The 22988-nt window shown below is 33.9% G+C and overlaps 1 protein-coding gene across 2 annotated transcripts; it reads right to left on the bottom strand.

The window, feature by feature from the left end:
• Positions 1–1203: 1203 nt before the first annotated feature.
• On the bottom strand, positions 1204–13973 carry LOC149797393 (protocadherin-11 X-linked-like). Of its 2 annotated transcripts, none has more exons than XM_089962167.1 (5): positions 10948–13973; positions 7485–7679; positions 6732–6873; positions 4583–5009; positions 1204–3436 (listed from the first exon to the last, which is right to left on the bottom strand). In XM_089962167.1, the coding sequence occupies exons 1-4, from the start codon at positions 13615–13617 to the stop codon at positions 4624–4626; spliced, it is 3393 nt and encodes a 1130-aa protein (XP_089818293.1). In that variant the 5' UTR covers positions 13618–13973; the 3' UTR covers positions 1204–3436; positions 4583–4623. The 2 variants fall into 2 exon arrangements, with proteins under 2 accessions (XP_089818293.1, XP_089818294.1); XM_089962168.1 differs by lacking the exon at positions 1204–3436 and adding an exon at positions 3445–4188.
• Positions 13974–22988: the final 9015 nt, after the last annotated feature.

The following is a 22988-nucleotide window of genomic DNA, read 5'->3' on the forward strand; positions in this document are numbered from 1 at the left end:
AAAATTATTTTTACTTCGGAATAAATGTAGGAGCTTCTTTCAATTACAGTTATTTGAACTACGCTGAGTGAAGACAGGAATGTTGACGTTTTGTTAGAAAAAAGGTCAGAACAAAATAATTCTCAGGCGACATAAATAAATCAGTTAATGCATGCCCTTTTCACCTGCTCAGTTAATTCGCCTGCATTTTACTATCAGGTTTGAACTTGAGCAACAAATACCTGACAATTTACCGCTATTAAGCGAAAATAAAGTTTCTTCAACGAGCTGTACGTTTTTATTTACAAGGGTATAATTACCTCTTGAGGTCAGAAGAGGTCAGAATTAAAGCTAGCAGAATCAAATACCCTTAGAATGTTGTAAAGTCAGTCAAATATTATTTGGGGCCTTTAATAAAAATTGCTGCACAGGCTCAGTTGCTGAGTCATGCGAAGCAAAGACTATTCCGGGACGGTTTCGTCCACTTAATTGCGTGTAAACACACGAATTAAAATGCAACAGAAAATTGAATTTTGGAACATTCTCCACTTTTATGCGATTTTTACGATTTCTAGGTATCGAATGAAGTTTTATCAGAGGATCTATTCGCCAATTAAGTCAAACACCATGAGCGGCAATTGCCACAAGTAAAACCGATGGAACAATTCTTGGTGAGAAGTGATGTAGTTATTTCCGGACTTTGATGAACATCAAAGTTGGTTTATGTTGCAATAAAATGAACAATGAAACGGGATAGCAGTCTTCGACATGTACAGACAAATGTACAATAAATGTCCCATTGTAAAGAAGTGTTTGACATTCAGAGGCAAGAAAGAAGTTCAAAAGGACAAAGAATATTGAGACTTTAAAAAAAAAAAAACTCGATGATGGGACGGTTGAAAGAGGTATTGCATTGTTCTTGAGTACGTCTTCTAGGGTGCATCGTACAGAAGGCTCACTAGTGTGTCTGTGTGTGTGTGTGATTAGAATGAGAAATCCAATGATGATATTGTATTAGGCTTATTTATACATATTCAGATTAACTAGAGATTGCTAATACTAATAATAATAATAATAATAGAAATAATATAGTAGTATTAGTATTAGTGGCATCTATGCAGTTTTATGGCTGGAAGCTTAGATATAATAAGCATAACTTTATAATTTATATATTTCAAAGACAAGTGATGTTTAAATGTATAGACCGTCAAACACAAGCCAGACTTATGAAAATATATTTTAATATTTTCAATGATAAATAAAAGTTAACAATCTCTGTGTAGAAAATATTTCGAAAGAAAATTATAAAACTGTTTTACACAACAAAATTCACATTATTAACACATAAAAGCGCTTATTAAAACCCGTTAGTAGTGTTGGTTCCATTTATATGTACAAATTATGCATCTTAACACATACGCATATGACCTGTGTAACACGTTTGACCTGTATAACACGGCACGCTTTAAGAGCCCGCATGGAACTGTAAAGGGATATACTTTCAATCGTTTCTAAAGTATTTTTGCACACAGAGGAGCTGAAAATGCAGTGTGTATATATATATATATATATATATATATATATATATATATATATATATATATATATATATATATATATATATATATATATATAAGACTAGTGGGCTAAGACTTTAAGTACAAATATCCATAGAGAAGTACACAGCATGTTTTGAGAAAGATATACGTATATTTATAAGGCAAAATACACTCGTGAACTTGTAAAATTGTATAGATCATTAATTACATTATCAGTCAACAAACTCTGACCATAATACAGTGGAATATGAACTTTTCAGGTAAATCATGAGAGTCCATTCCTTCAAGAAGATGCAAGAAACCCCTGAGAGAAAAAAATGCATGCAATCATTATTAAAGCATTTTGGGTTTGATTGTCAGTAACTACCCCCCCCCCCAATTTTATTCCATGAAAATGAACTCTTCAGATGCGGCAGACATAAAATATTGTTTTTCTTGTATGTGGAATGACAACAACTGTCTTACTGGACTTTACGTTTCAATGTTTGACCAGAGTTGTATTGTTTACTGTATAAGGATGTATCCAGCGAGCACGCATATTTTGAAAGATTTTTTGGAGGATACAAAATTTGCTGAGACAGACTACTTTTAATAGCTATTAAAACAAATTCAAAAGAAAAGCGTGCGATTTCTGCAAGTGCGATGTAGTAAGTTGCTAACATTTTGAGATATAATTTTACTAAGCGAGATTTAAGCTATGTTTTGCATTTTTTCGCTTATATAGTTTAGACCTTTCAGTAGTAGCTATATGCACGTGACCCTAATCATTACAAAGAAGGAGACATGTGACCCTAATCCTTACAAAGAAGGGGACATTTGACTCTAATCGTTACAAAGAAAGGGACATGTGATCCTAATCATTACAAAGAAAGGGACGTGTGACCCTAATCGTTACAAAGTAGGAGCAAATCGTTACAAAGAAGGGGACATTTGGCCCCAATCTTTAAAAAGAATGGGACATTTGACCCTAATCATTACAAAGAAGGGGACATGTGACCCTAATCGTTATAAAGGACGAGACATTTGACCCAAATTTTTACAAGGAAGCAGACATTTGACCCTAATCGTTACAGAGAAGGGGACATTTGACCCTAATCGTTACAGAGAAGGGGACATTTGACCCTAATCGTTACAGAGAAGGGGACATTTGACCCTAATCGTTACAAAAAAGGAGACCTTTGACTATAATCGTTATAAAAAAAGACACATTTGACCCTAATGGTTACAAAGAAGACATTTTACCCTAATCGTTACAAAGAATGACATATTTTGCCTTATTCGCTACAAAGAGGGGACATTTGACCCTAATTGTTACAAAGAAGGATAAATTTGACCTTAATCGTTGAAAAGAAGGAGACATTTTAATCTAATCGTTAAAAAGAAGGGGGCATTTGGTACTAATCGTTGCAAAGAAGGCACATTTGACCCTAATCGTTACAAAGAAAGAGACATTTGACCCTAATCGTGACAAAGAGAAGGAGGCAGACATTGTATGTCATGAGACAATATATACTACAGAGGTAAAATTGTCCAGTATGCCACTTACACAAACATCAGTATTGGACTTAAAAACAATATTAATCCATTAAACAACAGATGCCAGTAGATTTTTTTGTGTAAAACCACTAATGTCACTCAGAAAATAATAAATGTTGAATACACTCACTCATTGAAAAAGTCAATATTGTATTTGTTTATATTTGTACAGGTAATGAGATCAGGTGAAATACATCGATGGTTCAAGCACCAACCAACGTTCTCCTCGTGTAGATACAATAGAGGTCCGATTTTAGCTGATGGATGGCGCTACGATCAATGAATGTCACAGGGTTTGGAGGGTCCCAATCGACTCCATTATAGTTCAACAAAGGATTAAAATGACCAGCACTTATTATCATCTGAAATATAAAAAAGTAATATTTCAGTTAGACACATTATTGCTATAAACCACAAGCGAAACGTTTCACTTTGTTTGTATTGCAAAATGAATAATTATTTATATCACTATAATCTTCTTTTTATCTGAGTATAAACACTGACGATTGAAACATAATGCGACAATTAGAAAAGAAACAGCATAACTTAATTATTAAGTAAAATTTATAGCATCAAGAATGATGGGAAGAAAATTCTTTTTCATTCATGCATTTCAGGTTCGTTCCGGTTCCAGTTTTACATCATGTACCATGTCGATATCGCCACAGATTTAAAATTGAAAAGATAAATTTTTAAAGAAAGCAAAATGTAAAAACCCTTATACATTCGTTTTACTCAGTTAACTTCAACTATTTTCTCTAGCCTTCCATGAAGGTTCGATATAGCAATACTGCAGATCATAATTTATTTTGAAACTAATTCACATCAGTCGGCTTTAAGTGTATGCTAAATTTTCTACATCAGAATCTTGTTCAACTAAAGTGTTTTCCGTCCAACTGTTGCTCACATCTTTGAGAAATCAGAATTCTAAATAACGGTAAGTAAACGCTTGACACATTTGCAGGAAATAATTGTAAAGAGCAATTTAAAAAGTTTATGCATTTGTCAATCATATCATTGGAGATGATATATACATGCAAATCTGATTCACGTCAGTTCCTATCACTGTCATGTCCGTTCCTACCACTACCGCTTCCGTTCTTACCACTGTCACCTGGATTAGAGGAGAAAGATAAATAGGAATAGTCTTGAAACGTTTTTGAATCCCAGTCCAGGAATAATAAGTACATTTGTGTGGTCTCACTATTCTCCATGTAAATGGTCTTCTTTTCGTGTATAAACACGGTTTCTTCCGCTCCTGCTGCTTGCATGTTCGACTGTCTCTATCAAATACAATATTTCTCCTACCATCATTTAGCAAATATATATTCTCACTTTGACATAAATTTTACTTAGTTTCTACTATAAGATAAAACAGTCAAATAATGAACAAAATAAATGTTATAATGTCCGCGAAGATAAATAAAGGTAATAAAAATACATTGTCAGTTAATAATAATGATGATGATGATGATGATAATGATAATAATAATAATAATAATGCTTACCTCGGCAAAGAAGTTCGCACTTTACATTCAACGCTTGATAATTAGACCAAGCATCCTTTTAATCCCTTGGCCTGGAGGTCACAATAAATTTCTTCGGGATCAATGATATAACTCCCGGAAGTCGTCGTAGACAAGTCGTCCTCATCTTCTTCCTGTGTCATGATGCTATGATTAAGAAAATCCTCACTGCGAACAAAAGTCCTGAGATTGTTTTCATAATTGTTAAATATGTTTCTACCAAAGATAATATGACTTTGGGAATAGGGTCCTCTCTTTATAATGTCAGAGTCATGTTTTAAACTAGGTGTGTTACTTAGACACTGAAATCTAGTAGAATTGAATGGCTGCACGTTGTTCGGTGGACTCCTCCGGAATTTATTAAAACTTCGATGCAAGGTTTCTGAACTTCTTAATGAAAGCATATTTTCTGAAAGAGAAGCGAAAGAACAATAGGACATTGTCTGATGTGGTTCTATTTCTTTGTTTTGCTGTTAGTTTATTTGTTGTACGATGGAGGTAGCTATAGTTATTATATGCTCATTTTTTTTCTCTCCGTTAACTTTACATTATTAGCATCGTTCAGTATTTTATGATATTGCATCACGCTCATTTCATATTGCACTCACATGTGCCCAATAGTGTATTAGGACCTATTTTGTAAACAAATCATGGTTGATTACATTTGTTTTTAAATGAACTAAAGCAGATATTTCGTGGACTGACACCTTCCAGCTGCTTTGTCACATTCCTCGTTAACTTTTTTGATACAATGTTTCGGATTTAGGCTAGCGATAGACGCCAGACAAGTTCCTTACAAATAGAATGCAAGTGAGAACGCACAAACTCTTCTTCAGCTGGTAATAAGAATGGCAACAAATATTCTTACAATTTTACATCCTGATTTTCCTCAAAAAGTACTTTCTTAGTTCTGCAAATCCGAATTACATGAGTCATGTCATGGGTTCTCAAGCTTTATTACACATTTCGATATTGTACTGTAATTTCGACTATATTCCAAAAGCAATTTCATCCTCCTTACTGCACTCAAAATGAAATAAACATTATATTCCATAGCGTCTTTTTGATAATTGCAATTGAAAAACTTCATATTTTTCCCACATTATGATTTCAAACATCCAATGACAGAAGAGAAACAGACTTGCAGATGTCAACACTCTGCTGAAATCCGATGTACCTCATGTAGAATCGGCACAGATAAATCCATTCCATAATCACGAAATATCGTCGAATCGACAAGAATGCCAAAATATATGCATTCCATATCAAATGGAAAAATTTAACAATGCGCATTCATTTGCAACATGACTCCAAATTTCAATCTTAAATAAACCAAAAGCGCCATTTTCTTTCTAAACTTATGTCCAGCGCGCGACTAAGTTCAAATTTATCTGGGCGCATTAATAATGTTGTCGTTGTGTAATGATGAATTTGCGATTGTGTATTTAGTTTGGAATACGGCATACATTCATTTACTTAGTTTCTTGTAGTGTATTTTTGTTTAAATAATTAAGCATTAGATATAATAAGAAAATGAGCATTTTTTAAAAATGTTACTGCATTTGTATGGGAAAAATATAAACTCGTTTTGTCGGATAGATATACTTCACTCCCAAGTTCGTGCAGTATTTCCATCCGAAAAACTCGTTCATATTTTCCCATACAAATGCAGAAGCCTGTAAATACTAAATATGTAAATACTTTGAAAAATCAAAGCTTCCATGCATTCAAGACAAACATTCTTCTGCAATATGAAATATGTGTGATATCAGTGAGTTTTTTTTTTTTTAAACAGACCGAAATGCTGAATATAAATGGTTGATATTTCATATTAAACGAAATCAAAAGACATTGTTTGAGATATATATATAAAAACTTACGTGATGTGGGATTTGATATGTGGCTGTTGCATTGTCTCAATCGATCATCAGAATTTAAAAGGTACCAACGTTTGTAAATTTCAAGGGCATATGCAGTGGTATGTTTATGTACCAATCACAAAACAGTGATGCTTTCTTGCGTTTTATATTATTATTATTATTATTATTATTATTATTATTATTATTATTATTATTATTATTATTTGATTAAGACTTTAATAGAAACTAAAAGTCAATAAACATTTCCATACCAAAATCATATGACTGTGATAAGCTTGCGCTGTGCACGTCTAATTCACTTCCGCCCCTACCGCTATCACTTGGAATCGTCTCCCCTGATGTCTGGCTTTCGTTGTCTTCATAACCAAATGTAACAAACTTGGTCTGTTGGTTCTGATAAAGGGTATGTAAGAATTAACACCCACTATCATGACGACAGTGGTAACTGATACAGTACCACTGAAGTAGTAGAAGTCGTAAGAGGAGGAAGATTATTTACCCAGAAATATAACAAAATATTTTGAATTGCTTTTCTGGAAAAAGCTGATATGAATATAAATACAACACATATGACGTATATAGTGAGGATTTCTTAAGGAAGTAGTTGGGATGCGACAAATGAACGAGATACGCAGTACACAATCATACTATAAATCCCCTCATTTACTGAAAGATAATTTTTAGTGCGTTCAGTAGGCTTAGTAGGTGTAGTCGCAGGAAGTAAAATCAGTGATAGCATTGTGCTAGTAATTGTCGTAGTGGCATAGGTAAAAGTAGTGATACAGTAGAAAGACGAGAGAAGGCGGAGGATCAGTATTATTTGAAGTATTAAATGCAGAAGGTGAACGGAAAGGAGAAGGAAGACGTGGAGGTTGCTGACAGTTTTGATTATAGCGAAAAGTTGTACAATCTCTTGTGAAAAGACCATTATATCTACTTTTGCAACTTTATTAATTAATGAACAATTGTATTTAGCTTTTTGTCAGAATTTTGTTTATATTCACCTGAGTATGTTGAAGCAATAACTTATCAGACCGAGGATTTGTGAACTTCACGAATATCGGAGGGGGCATTTGTTCTTTGACGTTCTGTTGTGTTGATCTTGGTGATGACCTTGTGACTTCAGAAGAAAGTCGTTGGACGGGAAGCTGTTGCTTAGTTTCGGATGAAACAATCATCGAACTTCTTGGCGTTGACTTCTAAATACAACAGAAACAAATGTTTAAATGAGGCTTAGTCACTAATGGTCACTTGGACAAGGGATATAATGCTTCATATGTTTAAAGCTAAATATTTAGCATAATAAAGCTTGAAAATGCTGTTTGGAAATTCATATAACGATAACGAAAGCGAAACTCTTTATACCTTACTTAAAATATATGCAAGAATTCATAACAGTAGTCCAGTACTGGTCAGTCGTAAATCCGTGTCTTTAAAGACTACATTTTTTGGCAATGATTCAATAATGAACTTTCATACAAAAACACGGTATTATTGTCCGTCTTTGGTTTAAGTTGTTAACTTTTATCAATGTAATGCTATCGGTTACTTATTTGCACAACAACGTTTGCATGTCAAATGTTGATGCATGCACTAATAATTTTGTTTGTTTGTTTGGACGAAAAATTAACAAGCATCATACACCTGTGGTAAATTTATGGAGAACGTCTTTGGATTCTTAAGTCCGGAAAACGTTCAAACACTGTTAATTAGTTCTAATCACCTGTAATTTGAATTATTAGAGCGTCCAAGGGCAACGTTAAATACACCTCACAGACATCGAACCCTTTGAAGGCACACCTTGTCACGTTAGTTCTTTTTTTGTTTTGTTTTGTTTTTGTTTAGCTTTTACAATGTTTTGGACAGAAAGATATTTTATAATTAAACTATTTCGAAACCTTGGCCCTCTGTCGTCTCTCGCAAACTTTTAAACTGCTTTTCAATTATTATACCTCCCTGAAAAGGTTACCAAAATCAATGATTTAGGTCTGACCTTCATTTTGGAGGTATAGTTAGATGATAGCAGCAAATTTCGGGTTTTTCTGGTGTTTCAGATTTAGTTGATGTTATCAGTACCGTTTTGTACACTAACCGATACTTGTTATATAAATTGTCCAAATGTATACAAATTATGCAGGTCTAAACATGCTCTGATAAAGAAAACATATTCTATGATTGTTATGTTATATAGTTAGAATTAGTAATGATGCACAACAGACACCCATGCATTTGAAATAGGTCCACAACCCATATCAAAGTCTAATTAAGTTTATGACAAAAATGTTAGGACTAAGAGAAAAAAGTCAAATGCAACAAAGACGTGGACAGATTTGTAAATGCTCAAATGATGAAAATATTATCTTGTACAAATGTTTTCCTGGTAACAGTTTTATATTAAAGTTTTAAAAACTTAGCAGCTAGCTAACGATTGGTTAGAGCAATGCTAATTGTGCCAACAGTTTTGACGTATCAAAATAATATAATCTAAAATCTCCTTGAATGAACTCACACTAATCCCAAAATAGTAATTTAGTCCAAGAATATTTAATGAGCGCTTTGTAACTACAGTGAATAATTTAAATAAACAAATCCTCTCATATGTTAATTGAAGCACAACTAAATTGAATCCTGTAAAGACTGATGTTAAAATAGGAATGAGTAATTGAAGTAAACAAGATTAATATAAAAAGCTAAGAATCACAACAGAGCTAGAATGAGGGTCAACTTCATATCAAATTCGTAAACATAACAGTTTCTAGAAAATTTTAAAGTCAGAATCAAGGGTAAATTTCATAATTAATTCTAAATTATAACAAACATAATATAAAAAAGAATCATCAACTAAATGTAATAGACCTAGATGATAGCACTGTTCCTTTATTAATGAAAATACTTCTTTCAATAGCAATAATACGAAAGATACTTTTAATATGCATTGTGATACTAACTGTGCTACATCGAATGTTATTTATTTGATCACATGCAAAAAATGTGGCATCAAATATATTGGACAAACCAGTCAACAAATATCTAAACGTATGAACCAGCATAGATCAGATATCAAAAATTATATCGATCAGTCATTCTCATCTCATGTTGCTAAAGGAAAACTATTGGATTCACCGTCTTAATACGGTATATCCTAAAGGTCTAAATACCAAAACACTATGCGACATTCATTAATCATTTTTTTTAATTACGTCCCCTTTTTACAATCAGTTAAGAAAACGTTTATATTATTCTAATTTACAGAATAACTTGACTAGTGAAAGCATAAACTAATATCATAAAAATAAGTTTACTAATTCTTTAAAAATGAAAGTGCATTTTTAAATTAATTCTCAATACATTATGATTAATTATTTGTAAAATACTTGATTCTAAGTATTATGCACACCATAATTTTTACTACATAAATTGATATATTAAAAAATATTATGTATATTTCGGTCATATTTATTTATTTTATATTTGTTATTATTTTTTTGTTTTTTGAGAGTGCATTACATATAATAAAAAAATAAATATTCATAGAACTATATCTCTATTTCATAAATTTTAGAGATAGTTATCAATAGAGATATACGTGTCTTTAAGATCAAGTTTATGTACTTTTATGCATATAATATCTGTGCTGTATATGCTGAAAATACTTATATGAAGGGTCTTCAGGAAATGTCTTTCGCATATTCCTTTATAAATCAAAAACGGAAACTAGGTTGTTGTTGTTATAGGGTTTAACGCCATTTTTCAGCACATGATAGGCTATACATGGCGGCCAGTATTAATGGTGGAGGAAGAACGCGGGAAAACCCCGAAAAGAACCACTGACCCGAGAGAAGCTACCGGCAAGTTTTCTCACATATCCACATTGGCCGAGCCCGAGACTCCAACCCACGCAGACAGAGGTGAGATGGCAGTGATCCGTGACGGAGAGCGCTTTAGGCCACTCAGGGCCGCGGAAACTAGGTATCGAATCGAATAGTTCTACTTAGGACTTTAATTTTTTAAAAAGAGCAACTAATTTCTTATTCAATTTTTAATTTATGCACAAATAATAAACTAGCTTTTCTTCGTGATTCCCTATTTCATCATTTAAAGATAGGTTTCATTTACTCTCAGCCTATTTTGCAACACAACTGTACAAGGTTCTACGTGAATCTCCAAAATTTATCATAAACTGATTAATCATAATATTTCTTTGACTCCTAATCTGTAATACTTTCCAATAGGTGCGACTGACTTTGACCAATGCATATTTACTTCTAATGTGTATGCTACCTGTTGAGACGAAAGGTATCTATTGTTTCTTACATGCGATTGTCTTCACAAGTGTCAAGATGTGCAACTCTCCTGTTGGTGTACTATTTGATATCACTACTAACTAACGTTAATTGAGGTATTGAACATTAAACGAAGAGTCGGGAGGAAAATTAAAAGCTTTGCAAAACAAAATACACATATCACCTTCTCTAACTGTATAGAATCGGGCGTGGACTGAACCGTAACTGCTGTAGAAGCCCGTAGGTCAAGGATAGGATCTTGGTCTTTGTTTAAGATCACCTCTTTTAGAACCTCATTTTGGGGACAACCATTTAGAACATCTTGGAATTTAACTTTGCTGGGTTTGTCATCCGTCTGGAATCTTGAGTCAATCCTATCGTTGGAACTGCTTTTTCGTCCTCGTCGTTTCAGCAAGCATATTATAAGTACTATTGTAACGAAAAGAACGAATAGTATCATGCTAACAGAAACAGCGATAAGTAAATTGTCTCCCGTAGGTTCTGTCATTTGCTCTGCAACACTAGTAAATAGAATATGTACATTCAAAGTTTGGATTGCATTGTTTGAAGGCCGCCCAAGATCATCTATTCTTATTTGCAACGAATAGCTCCTTTTATCAGTTATCGTCAGTTGACGGAGGAGAATAATTTCTCCTGTATCTTCTCTAATATAGAAAAGGTCGGTCACATTTCTATCAATCAATGAGTAAAACAGTCGTCCATTTGGCCCATAATCGATGTCATAGGCTTTCACTTGGGACACAACGTCCCCGGGGCTGCTGAGGTAAGGCAGAATAATCGTGTTGTTGCTAACACTTGGAAAAACAAAAATTGGGGAATTGTCATTAGTATCTATTACATTAACAACAACGGAGCAAGTCGAGCTCATTGAGGGCACCCCGAGGTCGTATGCAATAACAATAAAGCTAAATTTACTTTCAATTTCCCTATCTAATATATCTTTCGTTCTTACTACACCAGAAGAATCTACTGTAAACGGAAAGTGTCCATCGATGATTAGACCAATTTGTCCATTCGTCCCTGTGTCCTGGTCAGTTGCATTAATTTGTCCAACTGATGTTCCGTTATGTGTGTTTTCTGCGACGTCGAAATGGTAAACTTGTTGTGTGAAATTAGGCTGATTATCATTTACATCTTGTACATTTATGACAACTGTTGCTGAAGATGTAAATGCGGGAATGCCCCCATCAACTGCAAAAATATTAAACGTAATTATGTCATCAGTTTCCCTATCGAATGCTGACTTAGTCCATATGTTACCATCCGAATCAAAGTAAATTTGGTAATCATTTGGGCCAACTTTATAATACACATAACCATTTGTGTCAGCGTCTGCATCTGTGGCCAAAACCTGTGTCAACTTGTATTCACCCATTAAATTTTCATCTATGTCGACGAAATAGGTTTCTTTATTAAATTTTGGGCTGTTGTCGTTTTCATCCTTAATTTCCACAATGAATGAAGCTGATGAACTTAGCGAAGGTGTTCCTTTATCCTCACAGAACAACGTAGCGTTTTGAAATGCTGTCTTCTCGCGGTCGAGGGCCATCTTGAGAATAACTTTGTATTCATTGACATCAATTGGTTGCAGCTCAAACACATCACCTGTGATGTTGCAGACAACGAAAGAGTTAATACCGGTATCTTGGTCAACTAATCCAATATGAGCAACTGTTGTGCCTTTCTCGGCATTCTCTGATATGATTGCCACATCCCCATCAGAAAATAAGTTAATGTTGATCTCTGGTGGATTATTGTTGAAATCAATTACGTTAATGTAAACAATAGCCTTTGACATAAGTGGCTGTGTCCCCATATCGCTGGCTTCTACAATTACTTCATATTTTGATCCACGAGAGTTGTAAGTAAGTTTTCCTTTCACAGTTAATTCTCCCGTAGTTTCCTCAATGCTAAATAATTCAATTAAATCAGGAAACGTTTCAATTTGACGGTTGCTAAGACGATAGATCACGGCTCCATTTGGTCCAATATCGAAATCTTTCGCTTCCAGCTTAATAAGAAGTGTACCGATTGACACGTTCTCATTCACGGTGACGTTGTAGGTTGATTTTGAGAATTGTGGAGCGTTATCGTTGACGTCAGTAATAATTATATTGACGGTGAGGTTACTGGAAAATGGTGGCAAGCCACCATCCTCTGCTACAATAGTCAGTCTATATGAATCTACAGTCTCACGGTCCAACTCCTGACGCACAACGAGTTTTGCCAGTGATGTACCATCGACGTAGTTTTGGAAGTATGTGTCAAACGGTGAGTCACCTGGAATGATGTAATAATTTTTTATGGAAAAGCGTCCACTGTCATTATCGACAGCCCCTACCAAGGGAACTGACGATCCTAAAGTTGCAAATTCCGACAGTTCAAAGTCAATATTTTCTTTAGGAAACCTTGGCGTGTTATCATTGATGTCCTCAATTTCAATAGATACGTCAAATTTTCGAAAATATGGGCTGATCGTTGACTGTGCCACCACTTTAATTTTCAGAACACATATTAAAGAAAATATGCAATCTGCCAGACTCTCCCTATCAATAACGCTGGCTGTATATAATGATCCAGTCCTATTATCTACTTTGAAGTAAGAGTGTGAAGTGTCAGAGCTCTCCTTTAATATGTTATATCTAATTCGCTCATACACATCCGTTGAAACTGTGGATCGTAAGTTAGAATCATTAGCAATGTTTCCAATGAATGTATTCGGAAGCCTTTCCTCTGATATATTATAAAAAAGGTCTTGAGCGGAAGTGATATTGCACAGTACAAGTAGCAGGAAAAACATTATCGTTCGCATCGATTTTGGACTAAATTCCATTTTGTAAGTTTATCTGTCCACCTTCACTCTTGCTGTACAAAACTCGAAAATGCCAGGTAGCTATCTTTATCTATAACACAGGTATTACACGAGATTTCCTTTTAAAGAGAAAAATACAATCCAGATATTGACATCGCGCATTTGTAAATGACACAATATCATCTTGCTGAAATCCGAACTGAATCATGCGAGTTTGGATTTGCTTTCACTAAGTCCAAATGAAAACAATAAACCATAAATTACAAAATTATTGAGATCATATGCACCAGCGAATGTTGAATGAGCTCTTGTTCTGTCTCATTTGAATTAGTTTACATCTCGAGTCTGCTAAATCAACTGAAGCTCTCTGGTGAAATGATTATCACCTTTATGTGTTCCTTTTCACTGTGTCAATTTTCCTGAAGTGAATGGCCAATAATAGCTCGGAGCACTATGTCATGCCTAGGCCAGGCCTCCTCAAGCTAAGGTAACCAATCAACAGTGTCTATTCAATGTATGAGAATTTATCGACCCACTGAAACGTAATGATAGCTGGAATTTTGGTGAGCAGGAAACTTGTAACCAGGTATCGGGTGTCGAGTGCTTTTACATATTCTTTTGAATCTCATGCGATCCTTTTGTTATTTTAATTTTAAGATTTGCTGATTAAAGTGGTACCGGTCACTATAAACTACTAGGAAGGTATGTCATAGAGAACAAATGCAAATACCTTTAATAGATCAATGATGGTAACCTGTACGATGGATGTAACATTTCGTCGTGTGTAGTTTACAATGTATAGTAGATGAACATATATTTCATTGACTTATTTGGGTCTATTGTATTTGATAATTTAACGATTTATTGTACTTAAATTTATGCCGTTTATGTTTATTTAATAAATTAATTTATACAGTGTTTTTTACTTCATATCTAATTTATACAGTTTATTTTTCACTTAATATCTAATTTATACAGTTTATTTTTCACTTACTATCTAATTTATGCAGTTTACGTTTTGCTCAATATTCTTTTCTCAAGCCTGACAACGCTGTATCTAAAAACACCAACAGTTTTAACTTCCATGTAAAATGAACTCATTTGCACAATGATTGCAAATTAAAAAGAAACTTTAACAAAATGTATACATTTCTTCTATATTTTCAACTGGAGAAAAATCGGGGTTAATTTTGGGGGTATGATAAATACAATACGCATAATTAGTTTAATATTATTAACCACAAAGGAATTAAATACCAACTTCACTTTTATCTTAAATATTATCTACTGGATATGTTTGGCCAAAGTATGACATCTGTATCGTCATCTGATGGCATCTTATTCTTACACAACACTGCATAACTCAATAACTCATAATACAGAGAGACATTGAGAGAGAGAGAGAGAGAGAGAGAAATATATATATATCAACTTCACTTTTGTCTTAGGTATTATCTACTGGATATGTTTGGCCAAAGTATGACATCTGTATCGTCATCTGATGGCATCTTATTCTTACACAACACTGTATAACTCAATAACTCATAATACAGAGAGAGAGAGAGAGAGAGAGAGAGAGAGAAATATATATCAACTTCACTTTTGTGTTAGGTATTATCTACTGGATATGTTTGGCCAAAGTGTGACATCTGCATCGTCATCCCTGGATGTGAGTCGTGCTTGGGTGTTTATTGCATTGTGTTTTTTGTGTGGAAAAGCAAAATTTAACCCACGTTACAGGACACAACAAAATGTGTTCATTTTGCTACCTATTGGTTTACTATCTCGATTCCCCTATGATACAGAATATAAGGTTATTATCGCCTATTTGCCTGTCAAGACCGACTCTTGCTCGCACCATAATTGCGCCGAACTGAAATCAAAATTAGAGCTGGCTTATTCAATAGATGTATGATGTCTTATGACACAGCTCTGTATAGTTTCAATATTGACACATTTGATACACACACGGTTTGTTAAAATGTTGTTGCTGTTTTTGTTGTAGGGTTTAACGCCATTTTTCAGCACAAGTATAAATGGCGGAGGAAGAACCAACGAACCCCGAGAAGCTACTGGCAAGCTTTCTCACATAACCACATTAGCCGAATCTGAGACTCGAACCCACGCAGACAGAGGTGAAATGGCAGTGATCCGTAACGGTGAGCGCTTTAGACCACTCGGTCACTCGAGGACCCTTTGTTAAAATGTATGTTATCTCACAGGAAATACTTTTTATAAAAGTAATTTTACAAAGGGAGAAAAGTAGAAGCGGAAAATATCATTTGATGGAGGACCATTCAACGTGTAAACAAATGTATGATGTATGTAGCGGATTCACTCTTCCCGACACCTCTCCCTGTTAATTTGCCACTCTTTAGCAACCGATTTGGCCACCATCATAATATATATATATATATATATATATATATATATATATATATATATATATATATATATATATATATATATATATATAAAGAAAGAAAGAGAGAATGAATTTTTGCAGTCATGTGTTAGTTCATCTAACAGTTTGCAGTAATTTCAGAGTTACGAAAGCAAAACTTGATGCGATTTGATATTGAAATATAAAATATGCTACGCCCACCTGCAAAATTTATCAATTATTTATTATATAATCATTTTTTTTGTAAAACGATTATGCAGATAAAGAGTCTTTATGAAAATTTAAAAGAAAACAGCAAAATAGCTTTTCCATTTTTTCTCTCCAGTTACTCTGATGACATTAGATTTATTCTAAATACATCTTGCTGCGAACTAAACAGGTTTTGTGTTTCATATTTATGTATGATATAAATAATATATTGCGCAGTCATATTTATGTATGATATAAAATAATATATAGTTAATACACATATGTGTATGATATAAAAATATATGGAGTATTCAAATGTATGTATGACATAAAATAATATATGTTGTATTCATATTTATGTATATTTAAAATAATATATGTTGTATTCATATTTATGTATGACATAAAATAATATATGTTGTATTCATATTTATGTATGACATAATATATGGTGTAGTCATATTTATGTAGGATTTAAAATAATATATAGTGTAGTCACATTTATGTTGGATATAAAGTAAGATTTGGTTTAGTCATATTTATGTATGATCTAAATTAATATATGGTGTAGTCATATTTATGTATGATATAGAATAATATATGGTGTATTCATATTGTTTAGCATTTTCTACTTCGTCTTCTGTGCCTTATGCATTTGCTATATTGAATTATGAATTACAAAGTTGAACGACGCATACCAAATTAACTTGCCTAAATTTATGAGTTCAAGGTGTCAGAATTAGTGAAGATATTCGAATAAAGTCAATAACAGTTCATTTCCGATGCTTCCAGTCATTTTAAACACTTTAGAATAATTTGGTTTATGACTACCCCTTTCTGTACTCATACATCATTAGTTCAAATTCAATATAATCATTATAGGGTTATAATATCTTTATGAACTCAATTTGAACTGTGTATTGAGACTCATGTCCTTTACTCGTGATATTGTGGTATTTCTTATCGTGTTCTCTATGATTTGGTTTCCACAGACTAGTATTATCGTATTCTCTATGATTTGGTTTCCACAGACTAGTGTTATCGTGTTCTCTATGATTTGGTTTCCACAGACTAGTATTATCGTATGCTCTATGATTTGGTTTCCACAGACTAGTATTATCGTGTTCTCTATGATTTGGTTTCCACAGACTAGTATAATCGTGTTCTCTATGATTTGGTTTCCACAGACTAGTATTATCGTATGCTCTATGATTTGGTTTCCACAGACTAGTATTATCGTGTTCTCTATGATTTGGTTTCCACAGACTAGTATTATCGTATTCTCTATGATTTGGTTTCCACAGACTAGTGTTATCGTGTTCTCTATGATTTGGTTGCCACAGACTAGTATTATCGTATTCTCTGTCGCTCTTTCATTTCAAACACTAGATTGGTCTCTTTGCGAAGCTATGATGACATTAATACCGTTATCGTCCGTAGTTTATCCGGAAACGACACATGGTTTTATGGTTAATTAATCATATTTTGATTTTGTTGATTTGACATAAACTGAAACTACACAAGGTTGTAATTATTTTCCTGTCAAGTGAAGATCACATATTCAGTACAACTTGCGAAATGTTATAATCAGGACATCCACAAAGTGGCTGAAGCAGATAGATAGATAGATAGATAGATAGATAGATAGATAGATAGATAGATAGATAGATAGATAGATAGATATAGCAATTTCATTAATTGGTAAAGATAGTGTACACAACTGACAATATTTTGATGGGTATGTACTATGGACGATACACTCATAAATACATAATGCCATACATATACGCGTTTACCTTTAAATGTAATCAGCAAGCAATTAATTTGTCGGAGTGTTAACGTAAATGGTTTTATATGATGGGTGCCGGAGTAAGGTCGCTAAGATGAGAAATATACTTTTTTATCTTATCGTCCTAATTAGCTGAAAAAATAAATAAACGATCATAAGACAAACAATAAAATGTTCAATCTATTTTTTATTTTAGATTTAAATTCCTTGCCTGAAATAATTATCACATAAAAGCAAATATTGTTTTTAGAGGACATACTGGTATACAAAGCAAAACTTTAAAATTCAACGGTGTGCTCCTTATCCGGAGTTCACAAAGTTGAAACCTATTGTGGAATGCCATCTCTGGGGTCCAAATTAAATTATTCCAGTTAATTCAACAGGATATATGATAAGAAGTCAGATATAAGATCTGACATGCATCCCTTCTGGGGTCGAACGAGGGTACAGACTTTCAAATGTCCGAGAGGCGCTGGAACCGCGCGACACCCAGATAATATCTGACACCATTCTGACCATATACATATATCTTGGGGCATATAGATTTGAACAGATTTCAATTAAATATGTTATGTGATATTTCCCATAATGATTTAATTAGCGTTGTGAGATTATATTTTGCAGCTACATTAGAAATGTACAGTATGGAATAGGTAGACCCTTGGGAATATGATACTCTGGATGATACCAAACATTTCAGGGAAAAGATTTCGCTGATTAAAAGTCAAAACATTACAAACGTATGCTTCATTCGGATGGGATAGGTGATCTATCTGACACAGTTAAGATTAAAGTCTGCATGCATTATTAATTAAAGCTTTGGACACTTACACTTATTTCTCGATCGTTATTTCTCAAGATTTTGAAGTAATTTTTGTGGGAATATTGGTTACAGAACAAGTTATTAAAATGAAAATAAATACAGTAATGAAAATTGTTGGTATGTATCTAATTACTTATCACGTCTTTAAATATAACAACATAATTAATTCACCAGTTTAAAAACTTGTCTTGATTGATTAAACATCCTTAACGGAATGAATTCTGTCTCAGGCACTCAGAAAATGGCAAAAGACAGTTTGTAACTTTACATAGGTCTGAAACAATTATAGAGAAGTTTCTTCTTAAGATGGGGGAGTTTGGGGCACAAAAACAATTATGGATAAGTTTCATTTAAGGAACTGCTTCGGTGGCCTAAGTGATTAGAGCATCCGCCTCTGATGCGGAAGGTCGTGGTATTGAACTCCAGCCGAGTCATACCAAAGACTTATAAAAATGATACTAGCAGCTGCCTCGCTTAGGTGGCAGGGGACAGTTTCGTTAACTGGCACCTGGCAAACTTAAGGCTAAGGTGTGACTTTTTTATATAGCAATTATTGTGTAATAATTAAAGATAAGGATATATTTGTGAGTTTGGTCTTCCCGGCTTGTGTTATTCTTGAAATTAATGGGAAGTATATACACATCATGCAGTAACTGAACATTGTTGCCAGTGAAATGCCAGTAGTCGGCTAGGAAGCAGAGCTAGCCACTTATAGCAGTAGACATGTTGGTTCAAGGCAAGCAGAATATCTCAAAAACTGCCTGGATGACAACTATTTTCTATTGCATCAAGCTATTAAGTACACAATGTTTTTCAAAATTATCATTTAGGGAAAGGCCTTGTGTTTGCACTGTGAGCATCACGTGTTCTTAAAAATGACCGTATCAGGTCAGGTGAATAATGTTCTTATGTTTGGCTTTATTATACCTGTCCAAAAATATGGACCCTTTGGACCTCACTTATCTATTTTATGTTTTATGAATTTTTGTAGTAGGTAGGTATATGCAACATGAAATGTGTGCGTAAAACACTGCCCCTTGCAGTCTAGAGTTCAGCATTAACAGGTTAGTGTTACGATTGGTCGGCCTTGTGTCAGGATAATGTGACTCGGTGGGATATGATGCCATATGTTTACGGCATGATGCCCCAGTTGCAGACATCACTGTGAACTGCCACACTTCAGACATCTAAGCGATCTTACTCAAAGTGTTAAAGCTAAGTTAAAAATCCAAACACGCACACGCACACACAATCACACACGCGCGCGCTCATCTAAAGATAGTGGAGTTTGGAATACTGAAACAATTTACAGAAGCCGACTGATGAAAATATTACCTATCCTTAGTGTCACGGATCTATACCAGTTTAGCTCAAGGAACCAGTACAAACCAGACTGTTGAGGTTTATGTACCCATATTGGCTATTATATTGTTGCTGTATGAATTCAAATGAAAATTGCGATTAATAATTGTAATTGGGAATAGGTAATATATTTAATCAACAATTTTTGTGGAGTTTGATTAAGTCCGTTTACATTTATTGTTAAAATGGCCCCTTAATCATGTAGTTGTAAAGTTGAGGTTATTTACCCATAACATCAGTGATCACTTTAACTGGTACTCGATCTAAACTTGCAAACCCATAGAACAGGCCGGTAACTAAAAATAAGTGTCTCAGAAGACTCCGACCATAATGGATTCAAACGGTCCCATAATATTATATCATTGTAAGCGAAATTCGTTTTTATAAGGAAAACATATTAACCAGATGAAGAAACCCTTAAACTTTGAACATGCTATTTAACATCGAAATATTTCGTTACATTCGAATTCGCCATTAACGGAGTATAATTAATGGACAGGGCTGACCATGAATTATACTTGACAATAATTCTTAAAAATAACTTTTTCTTGATTGCTTCATAAATAAAGTCCCAATCAAACAATTAGCCGTAACAGTGCAAAATTATATATGACTGATTTTTAAAAAAAAACTACGTTAAAAATCACACACACACACACACACACAAAAACACACACACACACACACTTATTAAAAATCAGCTGGAATATAGCATGACATCAACGCATGCCGACAAGAAATTAATTAACCACAGATTAGCGAAACCAGCCAATTTAAATCTGTAAACAAAATTAAGAGGGAAAAAATGTAGAATCGTAAATGCTTCTTTATCAAATTGCGGGGCCCCGAGTGGCCGAGTGGTCTAAAGCGTTCACCGTTCCAGATCAGTGCCATCTCACCTCTGTCTGCGTGGGTTCGAATCTTAGGTTCAGCTAACGTGAGTACGTGAGAAATCTTGCCTGTAGCTTCTCGTGGGTCGGTGGATCCTCCCAGGGTTTTCCAGGGTTCTTCCTCCACCAGTTATACTGGCCGCCATGTATAGTCTATCTTGTGTTGAAAAATGGCGTTAAACCCTACAACAACATTATCAAACTGCATTCCTCCATAAGCAGAGTTCGCACACAGATATAAAGTAACATTCTTGTACAAGTCTGGATTAGTTAACCCTGACTAGTAGAAAATCTATCCATTCATAAGCGAGGACGCGTGCAATTCATGATTAGTAGTGGTAAGGGACGCATCTTAATTCGCGACTTTGATTGATCCGAGTAAAGAAAAAGAAAATAAAGCGGTTAGGGTGGGGGTTGGGATGGAGTGACCCGGAAGGTTTAGAGTATTCTGGAAGGAAAATGTAAATTATTTGAAGTGAAACAAAAGTAATTCTTTTTATTTCATTTTGCACATTTTTTTTAATTAAGCAAAATAGCTTTTGCGAACTAAACATATTTAGCAAGATGCGTAACACTGTATATTGCAATACTATTTATACTAATTACATAAGAAATTATTGCGGATGCAGCACAAATTTATTCCATTCATACATTAATGGCCAGCGTATATGTAAAGCAAACATGAAGCCGTATGTTGAGAGGCATGCATAGCGAATATTTATCGGATGTACATTTATATATATAGTAAATATTCCAGATGTACATTCATGTCTAATGTGAATATTGATCACATGTGCATTTATGTCCATAGTGAATATTGGTCACATGTACATTCATATTCATAATGAATATTGATCACATGTACATTCATATCCTTAGTGATTATTGGTCACATGTACATTCATATCCATAGTGAATATTGGTCACATGTACATTCATATCCATAGTGAATATTGGTCACATGTACATTCATATCCATCGTGAATATTGGTCACATGTACATTCATATTCATAGTGAATATTGATCACATGTACATTCATATCTATAGTGAATATTGATTACATGTACATTCATATCTATAGTGAATATTGATCACATGTACATTCATATCAATAATGAATATTGCTCACATGTATATTCATATCTATAGTGAATATTGATCACTTGTACATTCATATCCATAGTGAATATTGATCACATGTACATTCATATCAATAATGAATATTGCTCACATGTACATTCATATCCATAGTGAATATTGGTCACATGTACTTTCATATCCATAGTCAATATTGGTCACATGTACTTTCATATCCATAGTGAATATTGGTCACATGTACATTCATATTCGTAGTGAATATTGATCACATGTAAATTCATATCCATAGTGAATAAAGATCACATGTACATTCATATCAATAATGAATATTGCTCACATGTACATTCATATCCATAATATTAAAGTTTATTTGTTGTATTAGGATAAAGAATAAGAATGAAAGAGACGGGAATGGGTGGATGGATGGAGGATGCTGAAGTGGGTGATGGGCGGTGGAGGAGATGCAGTAATTGAAGAAAATGTATGTGACTAGAACTACTTTATGAACATACATGGATAGATTTGTCAAATATTTTGTTCATGTTCAGCTGTACATATTCCTGTAACAGTACAATGGTAAATGTTACTTGTATCTGAATACTACCGACTTAAAATTGAACACTTTTTTCATTAAATACTCATGTTATCTTAAGTGGTTGGTCTTGTGTTCCATAAAAATGTTCATTCCTTATGTGATGTCCTCGGTGTATCACTGTGTATCCCACCACGTTATACTCGACCACATCGGAGTACACAAACATCAAGTTGAGTCCTCTGTTCAGTTCTACCGAGGAACGAAATAACTTGGTAAACGAATCTTTGTCGGAAATGATTG

The sequence above is a fragment of the Sinohyriopsis cumingii genome, chromosome 6 (assembly GCF_028554795.1).
Source record: "Sinohyriopsis cumingii isolate HCF-2022 chromosome 6, ASM2855479v2, whole genome shotgun sequence".
NCBI classification, from domain to species: Eukaryota; Metazoa; Mollusca; class Bivalvia; order Unionida; family Unionidae; genus Sinohyriopsis; species Sinohyriopsis cumingii.

Excerpts from the sequence above, each read along its gene's own strand:
- LOC149797393 (XM_089962167.1), bottom strand. The coding sequence starts at position 13,617 with ATGGAATTTAGTCCAAAATCGATGCGAACGATAATGTTTTTCCTGCTA. Across the intron at positions 7,680-10,947 it reads ATTCTATACAGTTAGAGAAG|AAGTCAACGCCAAGAAGTTC; the intron begins GTGATATGTGTA and ends TGTTGTATTTAG. Across the intron at positions 6,874-7,484 it reads TATTGCTTCAACATACTCAG|AACCAACAGACCAAGTTTGT; the intron begins GTGAATATAAAC and ends ACCCTTTATCAG.